We start from the raw sequence: 24,451 nt of genomic DNA, 5'->3' as shown, positions 1-24,451 counted from the left end.
TGTGTTAATCAATGCATTATATGTTAATCAATGCATTTTTCAATGATTATATGTTAATCAATGTTTTTTTAAAAAAATAAAAAAAAAAAAGAGGAAAAAAAAACACATAAAAAAAAGGAACATATAAAAAACATAAAAGAGTTCTAAGGAACCAAAACAAAAAGAAAAAAAAATGTATATGAAATGTTTAAAGATCTGGAAATAAAATAAAAAAAAAAAAAAAAAAATTATGGCAGGTGTCATACCAGATCAATTATTATCTATTTAATAAGCATTCAATGCTACTTATAATATATATGATAATTAACATGTAATAAACATATTGTTATATTCAATCTGAAATATTACAGTTTTGAAATCCATGTTCCTGTTAAAGCCAGGGAGAAATGTGATGTATAGTCCCTTTCTTCCTGACTTGAGAGCAATGTATGTATTTTGTATATTAGCTTTTAGTTCTTGTGTCAACGGTTTCGGAGCAAGACATTGCTCTGCAACACGACACGAACATAAAAGTGAACAGTTGTCTTAATATTAATGTTATTATTGTATGTTAACCTTGTATTGAATTAATACACTTTATAAGAATATTTAGCTGTTTGTTCTTGCTATTACTACACGTCACTACTTATAATATATATGATAATTAATCTGGTATGACACCTGCCATAATTTTTTCATGAATGGCTGTTGTGTTGTTTGAGAAAATCACAGTTGCTAAGTGGAAACCAGTTTATAACTAAGTTTATAACTAAGCTAAGGTCAACTGGTATAGTTATATCGTCTGTGGTGTTGTAGCATTGGTATGGTTATGTCATTTGTGAGATGTTGATGGATTGATGGATAATGATGGATTGATGGATATGAATGATACTACTATGGTTGGTATGGTTATATCATTTGTGAGATGTTGATGGATTGATGGATAATGATGGATTGATGGATATGAATGATACTACTATTATCAAGAAAAATCTGGCAAAAGAAAATGAATATTATGATCAAGAATAATTATAGTTTTACTGTGTATTAATTCATATTTTATTTTATTTTTATGTATTAATGTTTAAGTATTTGTTGAGGCAGTAGTAGTCTCGAAAGGTTTAATATTAATGCTTTTATAACAATGCATCTCTAATGACATGTTTTTAAATCAATGCATTCTGATGGTTATATGTTAATCAGTGTTTTTATTTATCATGCATTTATAATAACTATGTTAATCAATGCATTTCCAATGTTTATGTGTTAATCAATGCATTATATGTTAATCAATGCATTTTTCAATGATTATATGTTAATCAATGTTTTTTTAAAAATGTATTAAGAAATATAATATTAATCAAATGTTTGTCAATAATCGAGCAACATAAAAATAATTCTTAATACAATATATTAGTCTAATACAGTAAAAAATTTACCTAATTATTCAATGAAATATCTGAATAATAACTTATATCATCCACAACTATTTTTATGTATTAGAATCTTGAAAGTTGAAGCACAACTAACTATTTTTCTCTATACCTGAGAGCACTTTCTTGCGCAGCTCAACTTTTGCGCATACAACGCCCAACTCCTGCTCATCATTGCTGCTACCTCTCTGCACCACCCCACCTTGCGCATACCAACTTCGAGAGACAGTGCAAACTTTCCTTGCCAAATTATTGCCCACCCCCCTTCTCCATGAAGAGAGACAGCTCCACTCAAATATCTAATGCATTATAACAATCTTGCTTCATGAAATTCTAAGCTTCATAAATAATTTTGCTGAATCAACATCACTAAATCGCAATATATACTATTCTATATCGAGTGTCCTTAATAAAATTTAAGCTTAAACAAAAACTTAACACATCTACATTATAATTCCAAGTTTTAGTAGATTTCAATCCACCCCTCAATATTTTCCATTTTATTCTGATCCACCAAAACTTTCGCAATACGTCCATTATATTCCAAGTTTTTAAATAGATTGAAATCCGCCCACATCTATTCACGTTAATTTGATTCATCCAAAATTGAGCAACACATAATGTTTCAATTTCAAGTTTGAGTGCAATTTGATTCACCACCCTGTGTTATTTATATAATTCTTCTCCTATAATTAGGTTTGGTCCGCCCATCCATACGACCATTTTGATTCACCACCCTGTGTTATTGATATATTTGTTTTTTCTATAATTAGATTCGGTCCGCCCATCCATACTTTACATCTATCTACTTTTTGTATTTCGAACTTTTCATGGTGATTTCTGCAGCAGGTAGGTACAATTTAAAAAACGTAGCAACACTATAATCATTTCTATGACGTCCGTACTTCCATTTGTAAACATGTTGATTTGACCACAAATTTCTATATGATCTAATTATCCGATTGTATACTAATTCCGGGAACAACAAAATTCAACATTATAATCGAAGCAGTTAAAATATCTAATTATCCAATAATTTTATATGATCTAATTATCCGATTGATTCGATGTATATTGATTCCTGGGACAATAAAGCACAATACTTTATGATTGCGATGTCAATAATTTCATATGATCTAATTATCCGATTGATTTGATGTATATTGATTCCTGGGACAACAAAGTACAATACTTTATGATTACAGTGTCAAGCATCCAATCACCCTTCAGACAACCAACACTCTGAGATGCACAACCTTTTTCAAGAAAACATTTCCCCACTCTAACTTTAACGTCACACATCTCACATAGTAGCAGTAGGAACCATTTTTAACTTTGTTAGTTATGACTCAGTGTCAGACCGAGATTCAAACCTATCACCTACCCAACAACAAGTAGATGTGCTACGTGTTAAGCGGTTTATAAGCGAAGCCACTCTATAAACAAGTTCATAAAATGTAAGTAAAACATCAATCTGTTTCAATCAGTTCTTTTTTAACACATTTACTTACAATTTTACATCGACTCTTATGCACTTATTTTTTCAGTTTTGACACTATACAAGTGTTGATGTTCGTTTGTCCTACCATTCAATGCTTCGCTTTTGCTAATGTTGTCTTCCTTGTTTTTACAAAGATTATTCAGTTCTGACACTATGCAAGTGTTGATGTTCGTTTGTCCTACCATTCAATACTTCGCTTTTATTAATGTTGTCTTCCTTGTTTATTACAAACAAATTTGCTTACAATTTTTGCATTGAATCTTATATGTATATTCTGATTATTTAATTTTGACACTATACAAGTGTTGATGTCCGTTTGTCCTGCCATTCCATTGCTTCGTTTTTACGGATGCTGTCATCTTTGTTTTTATACATCATATCCTCATTACAATAAAAATCATATATCATATAAATCATATATCAACATTTACTATACGAGTGTTAATGCTCCATTTTTATGAATATTAATATCCTTGGTTTATACATCATATTCGAAAACGTTTCAATAGAAGTCATATATAGGTCAAACTAAACTTGCAACATTTAACCACCAAGTCTAAACAACACATTTAGTATTAATCTATATTGCATCACCCATCATTGGATATAGATATACACAATAGACATCTCTTCCCTACACAATCCTATATACTAGATCTATTGTCAAAACTTGCACAAAGTTTTATTTTCAACAAACATCCATAAATAATATATCCATTGTACACACATCAACAAGTGTTCTCTTCTCTCCATACAAATATTTCCAATAACATTCATTTCCTACTATACAAATATTTCCGATTTATTTTCAACAAACATCCATAAATAATATATCCATTGTACACACATCAACAAGTTTTCTCTTCTCTCCATACAAATATTTCCAATAATCATTCATTTCCTACTATACAAATATTTCCGATAATTCATTCATATATATATAATATGTCCATTATACATTTCAATTTTGCACACATATCATAATTAATCCACATATAATATGTCCATTGTACAATCCAATTCCACACACATATCTCTCTCTCACTCTCTCTCTCTCTTTCTCTCTCTCTCTCTCTCTCTCTCTCTCTCTCTCTCTATCTCACATCATAATCAAATACTGAATAACAATTTTTGCTTCATTAAAAATTTTTTGCTGAGTTATGCATTCCAATCTTAAATCGCCATTTAATTGTTTAAAATAAATCTAGCTAAATCCACAAAAATTCCGCCCATTAATCAAATATCAAATATCACATTCTACTGATCATGATGACAAGTATGTATCAATCCAAATCAACGTAAATTCAAAAACAAAACAAACAAAATTTCTGTTCTATCTATAATAGAAATTTCGTACTATGAATAATATATCACAGATCAAAGATCACATATCTATCTTCACGCAAGTACAATCGTTATTATTCATAGCACATTTTAACCATATTCAAAATATTTTGTTTCCATTCATATAAGCTTAAGAGTAGCTTTACTCTTATTTATACATAAACCGCAATATAATTGTTTTAAAATTAAATACTTAGAACCATAATAACTGACTCAACTTTTAAAACAATTTACAGCCTTTCATCAAAATTCTAATACTTTTTAAAGTATCTAATTTCAAATTTTTATCCAATTTTCATAAAATCACGATATTAACATTTAATAAAATCAATTTTCTTCCATTAACAATTTTACAAAATTGTATTCCTATTTTCGTTGAAATTAATCCATCTTCCATTTTTTTTTATTCTTATCTCTGTTAGACACCACAATAGTCTGAAACAAAAATAAATATATCCAAATATCCAATTCCAGTGTAACAAAACACAAAAAAAATAAATGCATATATTTTGATTTTCATAATAACATAATCTCATAAACTCGTATTCAATAGTTAACAAAATGTTATATTTCCAGAATTCAAATAATTACCATAAATCAAATTATTTTCCATCACAAACTTTATAGAGTTGCTTCGTTTCTCTTCTTATTATTTAAACAATGTCAGCGCTTTCCAAATTATATGTTATACATTCTAACCTTATGCATGGACACCACAATGGCAGATAAATTAACATTTATCCCACTAATTCGAATAATATCAGAGATCTACATTTATTAGCGATGGATACAACAATGGAAAATAAATTGACGTTCATTCCCAAAAAATCGAGTAAGATCAGTAATATACAGGGATATAACAATAGCAGATAAATTTTCGTTCATTCTAGAAAAAATTGCTCCACAAATAATCTATGATTTGTATGTCAACATAACATCTGCGAGTTTTATTTCCTAAATAGAAATACTTCCAGAAGCACAACTTCTATACATTTTTATAAGCCGTCAAATCTATCAGATACAATACTTATTCAATTATAGATATCTTAATTGCAAAACTACAAAAATCGATCGCCGCCACACCGCCGTCAAATCGCCGTAGGCCGTAGTACATGTATATCCTGTTGATACAATCCAAAACTGTAGAGAAAATCCTTCTTCCCTGCAAATTGTAGAAAGAAATACTCGTTTAATCAATACACGTCTGTCCTGAATAAGCTATAGAAAGAAATACATGTAATCCTTGCTTCCCTGCAAATTGTAGAAAGGAATAAACTGTAGAGAGAATACATTATTAACAATTTTTAACAATACTCAACTGTCTCCCTGTAGAAACAAACTATAAAAGGATAGAGAGAATACATTTTTAACAATTTTTAACAATACTCAACTGTCTCCCTGTAGAAACAAACTATAAAAGGATAGAGAGAATACATTTTTAACAATTTTTAACAATACTCAACTGTCTCCCTGTAGAAACAAACTATAAAAGGATAATTTTTTAACAACACATGTCTATCCTTCTCTCCCTGCTGATACATGTCCAGGGCGGCACCTTTTCCCCTTTCATGGTGTCCTCCACCAACATAGTACATGTCCAGGACGGCACATATCTTTCCCTGGACATTATGTTGGTGTCCTCCACCCACATGTTGTCCTGCAATGTCCAGGGCGGCACCTTTTCCCCTTTCATGGTGTCCTCCACCAACATAGTACATGTCCAGGGCGGCACATATCTTTCCCTGGACATTATGTTGGTGTCCTCCACCCACATGTTGTCCTTCACTAGACAGGATGGTGTCGTGGTGTCCTTCAATGGACAGAATGGTGACATGGTGTTCTTAACCATCACATATCTCTCTTTCACCAGGGGTTCGACCTGGTTCACCCTCTCTCCATTCTTTAAGCATAACTGGTCCAGGAATTCGACCTGGTCCAGCATCACATGTCTCTCCTCCTCCAGAGGTTCGACCTGGTCCAGCATCACATGTCTCTCCTCCTCCAGAGGTTCGACCTGGTTCACCATCTCCTTGACTGTTACCTGGTCCTCTCCACCTATACACTCTCCCCCCCCTAACCTGTTTGGCAACACCACCAAACTTTCTTGTTCAAGGAAACAAAATTTTTCATTAGCAATTGGAGCTTTGAAATTGTCCATAGAAAGTGTTGGCAACACTACCAAACTTTCTTGTTCAAGGAAACAAAATTTTTCATTAGCAGTTCGAGCTTCGATCTTATCTTCATGATCTTGCATTCCACCAAAAATAGTTCGAGAACCACTAGCAAACAATTTAGGCTTCTCCTCTGGTACAGATCCTCCAGCCGTCCTCTGCCAAGGCATAGAGTTATTTAAACCATTCTGCTGGTTATTCAAACTATTCTGCTGGACAATCTTTTCAAGAATTCGCTGCTGGCCAGTCATAAACTCATCCACAACGGTCACATTCTCAGTCTTGATATCATTATCAACACTAGGCTCCACCACCTTATTAAGACGATCTTCTAAATCGTCCATCCGAGTAGCCAGTCCAGTAACCGCAGCAACATTAGTATCAACATTATCCGTCAACTCTTGAATTTTCGTCTCCAGTGGCGCTATACGCCCACCCAGCTCCACCGCCACATTATCAATTTTAGTCCTAAGAGCATTAATCGCATGAACCATATACACATCCTTATACACAACCATATACACATCCTTCTCCTCCTGAGACATCTTCCTCCACTCAGCAATGTCCATCCTGGTCACTGCAAACATCCTGAACAAAAACCAAAAGCAAAGAAATAATACAATTAAAAGAAAATCTGAGCTATAGATTCGTACTACACTACTGCGCCAAAATGACGTGTAGTAATAGCAAGAACAAACAGCTAAATATTCTTATAAAGTGTATTAATTCAATACAAGGTTAACATACAATAATAACATTAATATTAAGACAACTGTTCACTTTTATGTTCGTGTCGTGTTGCAGAGCAATGTCTTGCTCCGAAACCGTTGACACAAGAACTAAAAGCTAATATACAAAATACATACATTGCTCTCAAGTCAGGAAGAAAGGGACTATACATCACATGAACCTGACCATAATCATTATGATTTACAATATACAACAAAAGTAATAATTAATAAAAATATTTTATTTGTAAACATATTATTATTGTCAATTTGATCTCATGTAATAAATATTTTAGTATTTAGTATAAGTAAAGTCGTACACATCCTTTCTGTAGAAAAGCCCTGATTTTAAAAGTTTAAAAATACCAATTCAAATAAATGTATAATGGTTTCAAAAAGTATATAACTATGATAATAATTCATAAATTTAGGACAGGTACAAATAACTCGAAAATTCTTGTGGATTTTTAAACACCATTTTTTCCAGGAAGGTCTGTTTATTACGCTAGACCCAAAAGTTTTAAAAAACACGTTTTCTTATTTGTTAGTTTTACAACTTTGGGGGAATTTTGATTGGTTGGCCATTAAATTGAGTGTTCAACCACTTATTGTAATCTAAATAAGAAGTAATTTTGTGGTTCATCATTGGGGATGTACAACAATTTATAGGCTATTGTCTTTCACTTAAAATATGGCTTTTCAACCAGAACACCTAGGACGATATTAATTTTGGGTTGGGGGGAGGGGGGTATGGAATAATACATCCTCCCCCCTAAAACTTTGAGGTATTTTTTTCTTTATTTTCTATCTATTTTTAATCTTGTATCCCTGAATCCGATATTTTGAATATTTCTATAAAACCTTTCTGTAAAACTATTTGATTACTATATTCATAAACATGAATACACTAATCAGTTATTAACAAGAACAACAAAAATACACGAAGCATTATTAAGAAATGTTATAGAAAATGTTAGAGTTAAGTATTATACAGTAAATTAATATCAAACTTATGGTCCCAAATGTAATTTTAAAGAGTAAAACAATCATCTTAAATTGAAACAATTTGAAAATTAGCAATCAATTTTTAGTAAAAGTACTTAAAGATTTTAAGACAATCCAACAATACCTTCCCTACCAATATAGCCAGGTGTCTTTTATAAACAGGAATGAAATCATTCATTTGTTGCGAGTATGCAAGAAAGGCTATAAGATTAAATTGATACAGATTTCCAACATGTCCGGATGGACAAAGTTAGCTCCTTTGTCAGTAATATCTTTTCAATGGCATTCAAGATCATTTGTTATCTTATTTAGCAGCTAAGTAAATGTATTTTATTTGAAGATGGTTATATTTATTTTGACATTTAGAATAGATTCGCTATCAAAAAGTTATTATATAAATTATAAAATGGAACACGAGTGTCCTAATTTCTTTAGAATAAATAGCGGTTTCCCTAATATCGCATATGGACAACAAATAAACCTTTTTTTAAAATAATGTTGATTTTATTTTACTTTAGGTTATATAAGTGTTAAGAGAACTCTGCAGATTCTAGAATATGATTTTCAAATTAAAAATAAGGAGAGAGATTTTGGTTGTTCATTTATAGTTATGTGTTAAAGCAAAAAATCTTTATAATGATTAATCATTAGCTATTCAGTTGAATAACAAGGATGACAATAAAAGTATCTAAGCACATACATGCAAAACCTTAATATTTTTTGTTCAAAACTTTACATAAATTTTAACCATACCTGAGGTGAATTCTTAAAAAAAACTTTTGTCTCACTAAAATCAGTTTGCCTCACTAAAATTTTAGTGAGGCAAAAGTTTTTTAAGAATTTACCTCTGGAAGAAGTTAATGTTTTAAACGAAATATATTGGTAATAGCCCATAAATAATTTGTTTTTTCCGTCTGTAGCGAAGGATCTCGCTAACTGCTGAATAGATATTATGGGTAAACTTTTCAATGAAGTTACTTATAGGTCTAGAGAATGTCTTAACTATTTTAGGAAGAGTATCATCAACATCCAAAAGGCAATCGCTCCTAGAAAAAAGACCTCCAAAATATTTTTTAATTGGAAAATTTAGAGTGGGTTCCACCCCCCACCCCCCCGAAGTGCCGCTATTATTATTAAGAACAGACAGGCGAAAAAAATTAGTAAAGATAATTAGGTGTAGGAGAACTGTAACATTTTTGTTCTCTTTAACACTTTGTATAACCAAAATACCAAAATACATTTTACTATATACAAAAGATAACTCAATATTATACCTTTATTTTCTTAACTTATTGCATGATGTTTAATACATGATAACTACATAATGACTGCTTTAAAGCAAAGCCTTGAATACCAATGTGCGCTTCACTATACGTGGAGTTGGTTGTACATTTTTGCAATGATGCAAATATATTTGCAACATACTACCCCCTCCAGGGATGATTAGGTAATCAAGGGATCGCTATTAACATATTAATAATAATTTAGATATTAGAACATAAATATGTTATTTGATGAGTAATACTGCGATTACTATGATGTTGTATTTCGGATAAGGAGGATGTTTTTTTCAACTGCTGGATTAGCTTCAATTGTTCCGCAGTTCGTCAGGTGTAAGGATACTGAAAAATATCTTTATAAAAGTAGTTTATGCATAAGATGTTATTTTTACAATCACATTTTAATATCAAACAATAAATCATCATAAAAAATAAATTTAACATTTACAATTAATATTATTTAAAATTACATAAGTAGAAATGTTTTAAATTACAAGTAATTAATCAATTGATGAGAATTTACATATAATCAAAGTAAATTTTATAGAAACAATTAAATTTGCCTTTATAAAAACAATTCATAAATTTTACAGGGCTTGTTAAAAATGAAGAAAAAATAAAATATACTTTTGCTAATTACTAGTAAAAAGGGGAAGAAAAATGATTTTGAAAAACTGTTGTTAATTAAAAATTAGTTACATACAAAAATATCAAATAAGGTGAGAACTATATATTTTTAGGTTAGCCTGTAGTAAGAAAGCTATACCTGTACAATGTTAAACTATCATTATTGTCCTTTGAATGAGAACAACAGTAATTTAAGCTAGCCTATAGTAAGAAAGCTATACTTAGTGTACAATGTTAAACTATCATTATTGTCCTTTGAATGAGAACAACAATAACTTAGATTAGCCTATAGTAAGAAAGCTATACCTTTACTATAATATCATATACTATCGTCGTTCTATGAAAGAGAACAACAATTATTTATGTTAGCCTACAGTAAGGAAGCTATACCATTAATATATAATCATATACTATCTTTGTTCCATGAAAGAGAACAACAATGTATTATACATTAATTTTTTGTTTAGCCTAACAGTAGGTAAGCTAAACCTTTTACTATATCATTATCATTCTATTTTGAATAAGAACAACGATAACTTAGATTAGCCTATAGTAAGAAAGCTATACCTTTACTATATTATCATATACTATCATCGTTCTATGAAAGAGAACTATATATTTTTAGGTTTGCCTATAGTAAAAAGGCTATACCTGTACAATGTTAAACTATCATTATTGTCCTTTGAATGAGAACAACAATAATTTAAGCTAGCCTATAGTAAGAAAGCTATACCTAGTGTACAATGTTAAACTATCATTATTGTCCTTTGAATGAGAACAACAATAACTTTGATTAGCCTATAGTAAGAAAGCTATACCTTTACTATATTATCATATACTATCATTGTTCTATGAAAGAGAACAACAATGTATTATACATTAATTTTTAGTTTAGCCTAACAGTAGGTAAGCTAAACCTTTTACAATAACTTAGATTAGCCTATAGTAAGAAGGCTATACTTTTATTATATTATCATATACTATCATCGTTCTATGAAAGAGAACAACAATTATTTAGTTTAGCCTACAGTAAGAAAGCTATACCATTACTATATAATCATATACTATCATTGTTCTATGAAAGAGAACAATAATGTATTATACATTAATTTTTAGTTTAGCCTAACAGTAGATAAGCTAAACCTTTTACTATATCATTATCGTTCTATCTTTGAATAAGAACAACAATAACTTAGATTAGCCTATAGTAAGAAAGCTATACCATTACTATATAATCATATACTATCATTGTTCTATGAAAGAGAACAACAATTATTTAGTTTAGCCTACAGTAAGAAAGCTATACCATTACTATATAATCATATACTATCATTGTTCTATGAAAGAGAACAACAATGTATTATACATTAATTTTTAGTTTAGCCTAATAGTAGGTAAGCTAAACCTTTTACAATAACTTAGATTAGCCTATAGTAAGAAGGCTATACCTTTACTATATTATCATATACTATCATCGTTCTATGAAAGAGAACAACAATTATTTAGTTTAGCCTACAGTAAGGAAGCTATACCATTACTATATAATCATATACTATCATTGTTCTATGAAAGAGAACAATAATGTATTATACATTAATTTTTTGTTTAGCCTAACAGTAGGTAAGCTAAACCTTTTACTATATCATTATCGTTCTATCTTTGAATAAGAACAACAATAACTTAGATTAGTCTATAGTAAGAAAGATATACCTTTACTATATTATCATATACTATCATTGTTCTATGAAAGAGAACAACAATGTATTATACATTAATTTTTAGTTTAGCCTAACAGTAGGTAAGCTAAACCTTTTACAATAACTTAGATTAGCCTATAGTAAGAAGGCTATACCTTTACTATATTATCATATACTATCATCGTTCTATGAAAGAGAACAACAATTATTTAGTTTAGCCTACAGTAAGGAAGCTATACTATTACTATATAATCATATACTATCATTGTTCTATGAAAGAGAACAATAATGTAATATACTTACAAATGTTTGTTTGATTCAACAGTAAGGGAATCGAACCTTTTAATATCCTTCCATTAAAATAGAACATCAGTGTGTCGTAGTTTACATTAATTCACATAATGATTGTTATACATAAGGAAATATATATAGTTGTACATTATTTAAAATGTTCAGTGTTATTTTCGGAAAGTATTGTTAGAATAGATTTCAAAAGCAAAGTTACACAGAACTAATGACTTGTGTTGTGCTGATCCTGTAAGTAATACTTTGACCATTATTATGTTAGCTATTAAACAAAATGATCAATAATGGTATACTATAAGAAACCTATACAATATATTTGAGTTAATATGTATAGATATGTATGTTATAATCACGAAACCTCGTACTTCAAATATAATTTCGATTATTTGCATTAAAAGATACACTATTTTTGATTATTGATACACTAATTGATGTGGAGAAATTTCTCCCCCTCCTCAAAAAGGCAATTACTTTATACCTCGTAAAAAGGGTGAAGTGAACCTTAATTAAGTATGATAAAATTGAGTACAAATATGGTTTTTATGGACCTTTATATTATACTGGAGAAATCTTCCCCCGCAAAAGGGCAAGAAAAACAGCACAACCTTTGGTTTTGTGTACATGCTAGAGGCGCAATCACCATTGTTTTATAATCCTATTATATAAAGTAGAAAGCTTTTTTTGTCTGTAGCGAAGTATCTCTCTAACCACTGAACCAAACAGATCCTCCTTTATATGGAATCTTCTTATAGAACCCGGGATGGTTTTAGGCTATTTTATTCTTAGATTTCAGACTTGGGATGGTTTTAGGCTATTTTTCTGACACTCCCTTATCCATTTAAAGACAGAAACCACTAGATGCTAGGGGCGCAGCCGCTAGTATAATATAATAAGCAAGGAAATTAGCAAATATTACCAAATATTTGCAAGAAAGATAAAATCATATTCGAACCCATACTCAAAAAAAAACAATAAGATATTTTCGTTGGTTTAGTAATTTAGATTGATAATTAAAAAGCATAAAAACTTGAAAGCTTCAATATGGTATCGATTTTAAGGTAGATTAGTAATTCAAACACTGTTTTAAGGAGATTTGAATAAAAACATTAACATTAGATGCCAAAATGGTTGGATATATGTAACCATATAATTTGCAGATATAAAATTTATTTTATATTAGCATAGCTATTCTATGACTACAATATGTTGTGCAAAAGGAGTAAAAATACTTTACTTTGTTTATTATTATGTTGTAACCTTCTATTACAGGAGCAGAATTACCCTATAATTTGGTGTAATATATCTTTCTTTGAAGACTAAAAAAGGTAGCGCAGCTACGTTATTGATTAAAATGTGCTCTGTTAGAAAAACCTTTTAATGTAGAAGGAATGCGCTACACATGAGTAAAGATAGTTTAAGATATTTGCTCATGTAGAGTACAAAAAATAGCATAACTACTTTATAGCTTCAACATAAGCTATAATTGAGAATGGTAACCTTTTTAAATTCTAAATAGACGGCAATCTTAAATGATGCAAAAACAAGGTTTATTCAAATGTTGATAGAATGTTAGCAAGTTAATACTATACAATCAAACTTTTACATTGACTTTATGTCTAGAAAGATGGCATATCATTGCATCATTTATATCATTTTGCTAGAAAGATAGCTCTTTATATTTAAAGTTTATTCAGGTGTCGAATTTGTTGTAAAATAGAAATAAAACAATTAACTTTTGTGAACCTTGATTTTCAGGTGATCCATTTAGCATAATGCATATATAAAAAACGGAAAATAAGGGGGCTAAAATTCTGCATTTTTTGGATTTCTTAGTTTAAAAATATTATTAATATACATTAATATGCATTTTCATTTATACTTTAATTTTAAAAAAGGTCGTTGTTGTGCGTAAAGGTGCTATTTTATGTAAAATTTGGGAAATCTTGAAAAGAATAAATGCGCCGGTTGCTGTTTGTAAACTTATTGTAAAAACTTGAATCTATTTTAGTCTTGGAATTAGAAAGATAAAAAGACAAATTTTAAAACTATTTTAATATTTAGAAACTTTAAAAACCTTTTGGAATTACAATCAATTACATTTTGAAGCCAGTTTGTTTGTTTTGTTTTAAAATTATATATCCATTAATAATATTTTGAATACAGAAATCAATTAAACTAATTGAAATTAGAATAAAAGATACTTTAATAACATTTCTAAACCAATTAGTTTGTTATGTTTTAATATAAAAACAAAGTTTAATATTGATAATATTTCTGTATGGTTGGTTGATTATATCATGCTTGTGTGATTATTTTGCAAATACTATACACCTTCTCTTTTCTTTGTAGCTTCCCCCTTTTTATGGAGCCATTTTGTAATATGTTACTTATAGAAATGATAGAGGACTTGGCATTAGATTGATCATCCATACTTTTCTGAACATTATAAAATTTAATCTCTTATTTATCAGAATCATTATGAATAAACGTTTTTTAACAGATACACAAGACGCTATTGTCAGAAATAATAGGTTATTTATTTAAGAAGTTACTAATACAACTAGTCACTTTATTGTCTGAGAGAAAAAAGGTTTCTTTAAGTTTACACGGCATTGATAACCTTTTTAAACTAATACCTCTACAGTTAGAATGAACGGAGACATTTATTATTGGGATGTTTGTATATTTAGTAGCTCTACCAATGTTATCTCTATTATGTTTTGGATTACAACTATTTTCAAGTTAACTTTTAACTTTGGCTTGTATTACAGTAAGTTATTTTAATTTTAAAAAGTGCAACGATTATTACAAATATCCATTTAAATATATTTTCATGCTTTTGACTTTTACTAATAAGTGACGGCCGTTTTTCTTCTTTTTTTTCATACTAAGAAGTCCGGGACTAAGGGATACGCCCGTCCATGAAAAATATATGTACACTTGTACACCACTACTAAGGGTATATTTCGTGTGTTTTTCATAGCAACTGAACTAAGTAAGCTATTTTGTTTGTCTTCTTTTAAACACCTGATTTTTTGTTTTTCTTTTTATTTATAGTTTTAAACTTTTTTAAATAAGAATAACTTATCATAACTTTTAGGCTTTTTGTCGAAGTTTATAAATTTGCATTGTACTTTTTGTGTAGTTGAATGGTTGCTAGGAGAAAAGGGCTTTAAACCATGGTTAATACTTGCGCGCGCGCTCATTGCAAAACTTGTCTGGTTTGCATAGATGCTTAATCATTTAAGCAAAGAATCAACTAGATTATAAATTATAACTTGTGGTGAAATTATTTAAAAGATATAATATATATTAATCAAACATATATATATAAATAAAACATCAATACGCAAACAGAATGTATCCTATGATATTGGTAATCCTTAATTATGTTACATGAAATTTTGTAGAGAATTTTAAGCTATATAAAATTTTTGCAATTTTAAATGCTCTCTTTTAAATATCGCAAGTCGTAACCACAAAATTATTGTGTCTGGTTGGAAAAAACGTTTTTATTTTGCAAACAAAATTATCAGAAAAGATTTAAGTTAATATTTTGAATTTATTCTAAGATTTACTTCCTAATCATATTGATTTCTTTGAATTACTAAGCAGGTTTTGAATTAAATAGTTTATCAGTCTGATTAAAACTGTAATCAAATTAGATTAGATATCTTAACATTCAATACACAATTTTTTTATGTTTTGTATGGCAGATAGTCGCGCATTGGATTTAAAAATCAGAAGGCGATTTTGCAAGTTTGTTTTTTAGGCTTGGTTGGTTGTTAGCCTAGCTATATCCGGGTGTGTTTTCAACCTACTCAGCCTTGACAGCCCGCAAGTGCGGGCCTTGTTCTGAGTTACAACAACAACAATGAAAAATAAACACAAAAATAGAGTTATCTTTAATAGAGAGCTGTAGTTTTATATGGCTTTTTTTTGTAGTTCTTGCCAATTTAACATTATAATGGATACTTGGTAATATTTATACGATTTCTAGTGTATTTGTTCCCTTTAAACTATAGTTAGGTAATAGATAAGCTAATAAGCAATTGATAACATGTTTTTACAAATAATCCACTCATATCTAATCAATGTGCTTAACAGGACTTTACATTTCAGATTTTTGTAAAATCTACCTATGTTAGAAAATTTAAATTTAACCTTTGATGATTTGAATGGCTTACCGAGATAAGACTTTTTACATTTGTTTGCTATTAAGTATTTTAATCTTTTAGGGTGTAATCTTTTTACTAGTATATTAACACAAAGTAAATAAACAAGTAAACCAAGGACACAGAGATGTAATTTAGGATTATAGTTTATAAAATATACGAGCATTAGTGTTTTGAGCAGCAAGGGTGAAAAAAACTGTACTAAATATTTAACATTTAAAACTAAAAGAGATAGTCTTGTATCTAATTTTAGTATTTCAACGATATTAGAAAGAATGGGAGTTTGCATACTTACAAAATTATTTTGCACCTGATTAACCTCATTATGATTATTTATATTCTCATTATTAGAAGGAATGGGAGTTTGCATACTTACAAAATTGTTTTGCACCTGATTAACCTCATTATGATTATTTATATTCTCATTATTAGAAGGAATGGGAGTTTGCATACTTACAAAATTGTTTTGCACCTGATTAACCTCATTACGCTGACTTATATTATCATTATTAGAAAGAATGGGAGGACATGAAATATTACTTGATATGTAATTGTCACCAATAGACTTATTGTCAGAAGTAATTTGGCTTTCTGTGAAATCCATAATGTTATGACTACTTACATAAGTACTTTGTGGTTTATTAACACTTTTTGAAACACGGGAAAAAACGCAATTTTTACAATCTACAATGTTTTGGGTTTTATTATTTACAATCTTTAAAACATCAGATTTGTTACTCTGACATGATTTAGTTGTTTTCATTTGTATATTTTGGATGTTTTGACTTTTTCTAAAAAACAATCTGAATCATTTTTATTGACATATTCTGTTTGATGAATCCTAGACATCCCTCTAGTATTAATCTGAACATCATTTGACATAAACCTATAATTTCCATCGTTATTAGAATTTAAAAAGTTTTGTGCGATAGGACCTGGTGCCCTAAGACTTTGTGTATCTGAACCTTGAACACTTAGATTATGTAGTGTCCTTTGCATAGTTTGCATCTTTTTATACATTTTGGCCATGTTTTGTTGCAAAGTTGTTATCTGTTGATTATTACTATAAGAATACGAATTTTGTTGATTTTGACCCTTATAACGTTTTTGGTTAGTAAAACGCCCCCATGTATGGTTAAATAAACGAGGCATTCCAATAGATGTCTCATCGTCGGACTGAGACATGTTTGATTATATAAACAAAAATATTTTATATAAAATATGAATGATATTAACTTTTGTTAAATATTTGTTAGCATCAATTTTATTTCTTTGACTGTCTTTAGCCAGTTTTATATAAATCTACCAAGGGAAGTTACAAATCACTTGAGTATTTAATTTGTTTTTCAACCTGATATTTTGATAAATTATTTAACTAATACGTTCAACCTTTTAGCTTTAGAGTTTTAGAAATACCTATTATTTATATAAAATCTTGAGTAAGCTATGTTAATATAGAAAGAATTAACTAACTTGCAAAAGTTATTATACAAATGTTAAAATGATTTAAAATAAAATTAACCTTTAGTTATATTTCAAAATTTATACTCCTTGTTTTGCATTCTTGAGAAAGTTTAGTCAATATAGTAAGAATTAACCAACTTAGCAAAAGTTATTATATGAATATTGATATGATTTAACCTTTAGTATTAGATTTTTAGAAATACCTTTTATTTTTATAATTTTGAGAAAGTTATGTTAATATAGAAAGAATTAACTAACTTAAGCAAAAATTATTATACTAATGTTAAAATGATTTAACATTTAGTTATGTTTCAATTTTAAAATTTGTGATGTAACTTTGTATAAACCAAGTTATAAAAAGAATGTTACACAACCTTCAGAATTACCTTTTTTTGATAATATTGATTAACATTGTATGAGATAATCAATAATATAAAAATTAATATATACATATAAATATGGAAATGTTGATATGAGTGTATTTATAGTACTATGTTTATACAAATTTGTATACATATTAATAAATGACGCTAGTGAATAATCTACCTTTAATTAATTATAAGTGACGCTAGTGGAATACCCCACCTTTTTTAAAAAAGATGTTAAAGCAAAATATATTTATTAGAAAAATATATTACCCTTTATAAATTAACTCTCAGTGCCTCCATTGTAACATTTTTTGTTCTCTTTAACACTTTGTATAACCAAAATACCAAAATACATTTTACTATATACAAAAGATAACTCAATATTATACCTTTATTTTCTTAACTTATTGCATGATGTTTAATACATGATAACTACATAATGACTGCTTTAAAGCAAAGCCTTGAATACCAATGTGCGCTTCACTATACGTGGAGTTGGTTGTACATTTTTGCAATGATGCAAATATATTTGCAACAGAACCCTCTTAACAAAATTAAGCTTTTTTTAAGCATATAGATAAAGTAAATTAAAAAGATGAAAACAATTGTCATTAAACGAATCGCATACTAATTGAAAAGAGAAAAATTTTCAAGAAATTTTAAATGAAGTCAATATTTGAAAAATTAAGTACAGACGCACTTACGTACAAAGTGAGTTACAGAGTATCTTCGTTTTAAAAAATAATTTTTCGTATTGACCTAATTATTATTATATATTACTCTATTTTTTTTTACCTTTTAGAAGTTCTAATAGCGCAGTAACAAAAATAGAGATAGAAGGAGTACCCCCCATTGCTATTGAAGCCTTAATGGAATACTGCTACAAAGATAGGTGAGTACAAAGTGCATTCATTTATAGCCTTCAGGGGCTTAGAAGTGTAAGGTAATGAATATTATCACATTTAATTTATGTTTTATAACAAAAAAGAAAGAAAAAAACCAATGTTATCCATTTTTGAATGCTTCAATAACCCACATATGTGTACTCTACAATTGAATCATATCAAATTGTCTATCTTTGTAATCTATATATCTATTAATCTATCTTTCCAGTATAACTTAACTTTATAACCGATTAATATCCGCTGGATTAGATAGGTTCTCAGGCATGCTGAAAAATCATGTATATCATCGTATTTCAAACATTTTTTTAATTTTTGTATCAGTGAAAAGCTGTCTATGATATAATGGCATAATTAATTATTCAAACTTACCACCAATCCATCTTTCAATCTATATTTTTATTGATATTTCCACAAATGACCTATCTATCAATGTATCTACCTATTTATCAAACTATCATTCTGTTTAGATTTGATAAATCTGACTATGAGAACGGTTATAGTAGAAACTTACTGTGGAGATTATGGCACGCAGCTAAACTCTTCAGGATCAGACATCTTTTCCAACTCTGTAGCGAGGTAAAAAACAAAATTTGAAAAATATAAAAAAAAACCAAACCACCCTGCTAAAAAGCAGTCCGACCGCCATTTATAATTGTTTATGTTCATTAATCAACACGTAGCACATCCTAGAGACAAGGGAATGATTTTCTGACAAACAACTCTGAAGGAAATATTCCCCACAACCCCCTTCCCCTTTTCCTCCCCTTCGTTTCTTCAGATACAAGACAAAAACAAAATATACCACCAGATACTTTATAAGATTTTGTGATTTTTTTAGAATTGTTGTTTAGAAAGCTAGTAAAAGTGGCTGACTTAGATTATGACGTCAAAAAATAAACCAATAATAGGCCACTACAAATTTTACCATTTGTCAATTACAGTGTAAACTGGCCTCTCACTGGTTATTTTTTTAACGTCAAAATCTAAGTCAGCCACTATTACTTGCTTCGTTGGGTAGAATAGCTATCCCTAAGCACATCCGCACATGGATTGGAAGGTGATGGGTTTGAATTTCGGCTTAAAATCGCATCAAAACTAAACACGATAAATTAGGATCCTTCTGCTGGAATGTCAGATGCTCGACATTAATAGCTAGGCCTTGCCCCAAAACTGGCGGTTGTCTGTTATGTCGGTTAACTCAGTAAAACTGCAAGTCTTGTTGTTGGACCGCTAAAACCTATTCTAATATAACCCGGGTTGTTTTCAGGCGCTTGAAGGTACAATGTGTGAAGAAACGGTTTTCTGGGATTTAAATTACAGCTTGGTTTATGAAGAATATGGGACTGAGCCTATTAAGAAGAGGTATGTCTAGATTTTCAGTCTATATACTAAACAATCTATTTGTTACCCTTCTGCCAATTAAAATCATTGGTTCAAGAGTTTAGACACTACTAGAGTTCAACCATCAAATCATAATTCATTGAAAGCACCCAAAAACTTTTATGCAAACTTTTGTCTCTCTAAAGTTATAGAGATCTTAATGAACCATGTAAATTCATATTTTCAGGGTAGCCGCCAAAATAGAGAGCCTAGGAAACTGCCTTTATGAACACCCTAACTTGGTTTGGCTGGAATCTTCTGCTGTTAGGTATATATATCTTTATTTTTGTATTAGGGTTAGGCCGGATATCTGGCCAACGTTCGATATTAGACAAATTACCGGATATCCGGCATTAGAAATCAGCCGGAAGGTTTCAATATCCGGTATCCGGCCGGATATTGAAAATTGCCGGATATATGGCAGAACCGGATATCCGTAACTACTTATTGTCAACCCAATTATACAATACTAGCGGTATCGCCCCTACATCTAGGGGGTTGTTTTTGAAGGGTGTACAGGATAGTGAAGAAAAATAGACCAAAACCATCCTACGCCTAAATTTAAAAAAAAACATATTAAAACCACCCCAGACAAAAATAACTTACTACTTTATCTATCTCTTTTAATTTATGAATATGTCTTATCAAATTATATATTTAAATATAAATTCATCAATTATTATATATTTCAAGTGTGCCATCTCTTCAAATAAGTATTCTTGTAGAGTTTCAAAACTGAATACACAGGGCGTTTAAAAAAAAACTGCGTTTTCCAAATTTGGGAAACAACCATTAGGAGTACAAAAAAAAATAATTATATTTCAATATTCTCTATAAAAATATGCATCAAAATTGTTACAGGTGTTTTTTAATATCTCTGTAAATAACGGCGCATTTTAAAGCATAAATATTTCAAAAGATGCGTATGATGCTCTTTTCTGGTACAATTTTCTACCAATTACACTAAAAATTTCATTTAAAATTCCCTCACTGAAAACAAATATTCAGTTTTTCTTTTTGTATACTTAAGAAACATGACCTTAAAAATTGCTCATGTTCGTAAATTCACACCCCTCATTTATTCCTATAATTTAATTTGATTGACAGGTTAAGATATAAAATCATAATTTATCCATAATTTGTAATTAAATGCTTTAATAAAAAAAATTCAAACTTCAATAACTTTTTTGTCTTTAGAGACTTTTTTGTCAAATAAAAAGAAGTTTTTTTCTTTTTACTATAACCTACGCTATTAAAGAAGATTCTTTTACTGCAAATGCATCACAATCAAGAAATGTGAAAAAATGACAAATTGCAGTTTCTTAAAAATGCTTTCGTGAGGAGCTAAAAAGCATTTCACCTTTAAAACTTATGAAGGTACTTTTCTTATACCTTTTTCTAAATTAATATTGAAATTCTACGATTTTTTTATGCATAATAGAAGAGTTATTTTAATTTTTCTTGCACAATATTTTTCACATAAAGCATTTTTGGAAACTATGTACCTATCATAGAGGCCGTATTTTTAGAGATAATGAAAAACACCTGTTATAAATTTGATGTACTTTTTTACAGAGAATAAGGGCATATAATCGTTTTTTCTGTATTCCTTCTTGTTGTGTCAGAAAAACGGAAAACGCAGTTTTTTCTGAAACACCGTGTACATATTATAAATATTCAAGTTTTGACAAAACTATACGTAAATTTAATGCAAAACTTCTTTTTAAAAAACATAAAAAAAACCTTGTTAAAAAAGTTAGAAATCGACCTGTTTTAAATGGACGTAACAATGATAGAGTTGCTACGCTTTCTAAATCGTACCTAACTACTACAGGAATCAACCAGCAAAGTTTGAAATCGATAGGACAATTTTAACATGCCTAAATTAATAAAAAAAAAGCTATCCGTTACGTACGTACGGACCTACCCTAATTAAAGAAAAGCTTCGCTTTTAAAAACATCAGTAATATAATTATGAAAATAAGCTATATTTATACATTTATAAATGAGTTTGTAAAATTTTAACTTTTTAATCAATATTTATTGTAAAATATAATTTGTGTTGGTTTGACTTTAGTAAAACATTTGACTTTTTTTTGTTATTTGTAGCTATCGCTAGCTTTGTATTTTAACTCCGAACATTAGTCCACCAAAGTTGTATAATAACGTTTTCTTATTCGTTGGCTTCACATCTTTGGGTGCTTTTATTGAAATTTTACTACTATGAATAGGGAAGCCATATCGGTCCAGCGGTTAGGGTGAGTTTATGTAAGAGATATAGCCAGACAAATATCGTATTACTATTATATAGTGGATTGAAATTCAGATTTAGTTTTCAAAAGTTTAAAAAGTACTAATTTGATTTTTATTTGTTAAGGAACAATTAAAATTAATTTAATTAAGACTTGTGTAACTTTTATTTATTCAATTGTTTAGGAGAAGATGAAATTAGATTACAAAACAATTACATAAGAAACAAAAACTTACATTGTTATAATCCATATAATATTATTGGTTATATTATATCTAAAAAATCGCAATCAATTCATCTGTACATCATATTTCTATTTAAATATTCATTTATCAATCCCTCTATCTATCATCATTAATCTGTCAATCCACCTATCTCTCTATATATTTATTCATTAATATATTTAGTAATCTATCCATCAATCTATCTAATAATCTATCCATTCATAAATATGTATTCATCTATCTATTCATTTATCTATGTATCCATTTATATATCTATTTATTTATCTATCTATCTTTAAATTTATCTATCTATCAATTTATCTATCCGTTTATTTATCTATAATCTATTTATCCACCAAACTATCCAGCAATCAATTTATACATTTATCTATCCATTAAATTTTTTTTAAATATCTATATATTCCAACGTCTAGCTGCGAACAAGTAAATTCATTATTTCATCCACCCATCTAGCTAAAGAAAGGGGTAGAGGTAAAAAAACGCCCTCTCCCTTGTTTACTGAAAAGTTGCTTGAGCTTTAATTGTCAATCTATCTATCTATTCTGAATTGAAATATATTTTTAGGGAACTTTTGAAAACAAGATTTGAGGGTTGTAGTGAGCCTATAATCGTTGTCAACAATGTTTTGAGATGGTAAGTTGAAGTTTTTAGTATCCCAACCTCTCTAAAACTAGAAATTTAAGATCGTCTATTATAGTTAAAACCAGTGTTGCGGAGCCAAGGCCGGAAGCCGTGGAGCTGCCATATTTTGCTGGAGCCGGAGCCGTAATTTTCGTTAAAAAACGGATCCGGCTCCGGACTAGATAAATAAAGAGATTTTTTATAAATTATAATTTGGTAACTCTGTTTTGTCATGTGCATATGCCCCAATTAAGTTTTTAAGTCCATTTCTATCAAAAATTGAACTTTTAAAACCTTCAAAAGTCAAAAATAGACGTGGGAAAAAATATGTCGAGTTTTTTCTTAAATTTTTAGGTCGGAGCCGGATCCGGAGCCGCATCAAAATAAAACGGCTCCGCAACGCTGGTTAAAACTATAAATATTTTGTTTATGGGCCGATTTTTAAACTGCTTAAAAACTTTCGGCAATTTTAAAAAGAGCTCGGCAGCTGCGCGTAAGCCTCCATCAAGCCTCAGTGAAATCAACCGTTTACAAATTTAAAAATCAACTGGAAGTCTGAACCTGACCCAAATGTGGCAATCCCTCTTTTCAGAAAAAAATTAAAATCATGCAAACGGGTTTAAATTTTAGGCTTTGTCGCGGCTAACACGCAGCTGCCGAGCCCTGATTTTGAGTCGATATTGTGATATTTTAACTATATTTAATAAATTAATCTATTCTATGTAAGTAATTAGAAAATTCCTACATAAATGAATATGAAACATTTATATAACAAAGAGGTTTTACGTCAAATTAGTTATAAAACCTAATTTAGCTATATTAAAAACAAGTAGAAAAAGTAGTATTGCAAAGAACAAAAACTTTTAATGGACCAATTTACAACTTAAGTTTTAGAGCAGATATTCATTGTCACTAAAAAATATTTACCTGTAAAGTAAAAAATCACAAAGCCTTTTTGAATAAAATATATA

The 24,451-nt window shown here is 29.3% G+C and overlaps 1 protein-coding gene across 2 annotated transcripts in view; it reads left to right on the top strand.

Annotated features, from left to right (window-relative positions):
• LOC145328460 (uncharacterized) overlaps positions 1 to 24,451 on the top strand; it is a 66,209-nt gene that overhangs the window by 4,732 nt on the left and 37,026 nt on the right. For both annotated transcript variants that reach the window (XM_080172158.1, XM_080172159.1), the window contains exons 4-8: positions 18,881 to 18,970; positions 19,451 to 19,559; positions 20,251 to 20,345; positions 20,551 to 20,631; positions 23,424 to 23,492. In XM_080172158.1, the coding sequence (XP_080028284.1) occupies positions 18,881 to 18,970; positions 19,451 to 19,559; positions 20,251 to 20,345; positions 20,551 to 20,631; positions 23,424 to 23,492 (444 nt within the window). The remainder of the gene's footprint in view (positions 1 to 18,880; positions 18,971 to 19,450; positions 19,560 to 20,250; positions 20,346 to 20,550; positions 20,632 to 23,423; positions 23,493 to 24,451) is intronic.

This window comes from Acartia tonsa, chromosome 9, assembly GCF_053477335.1.
Source record: "Acartia tonsa isolate MP-2025a chromosome 9, ASM5347733v1, whole genome shotgun sequence".
Classification (NCBI taxonomy): Eukaryota; Metazoa; Arthropoda; class Copepoda; order Calanoida; family Acartiidae; genus Acartia; species Acartia tonsa.
This window is presented reverse-complemented; position numbering and strand designations above follow the sequence as displayed.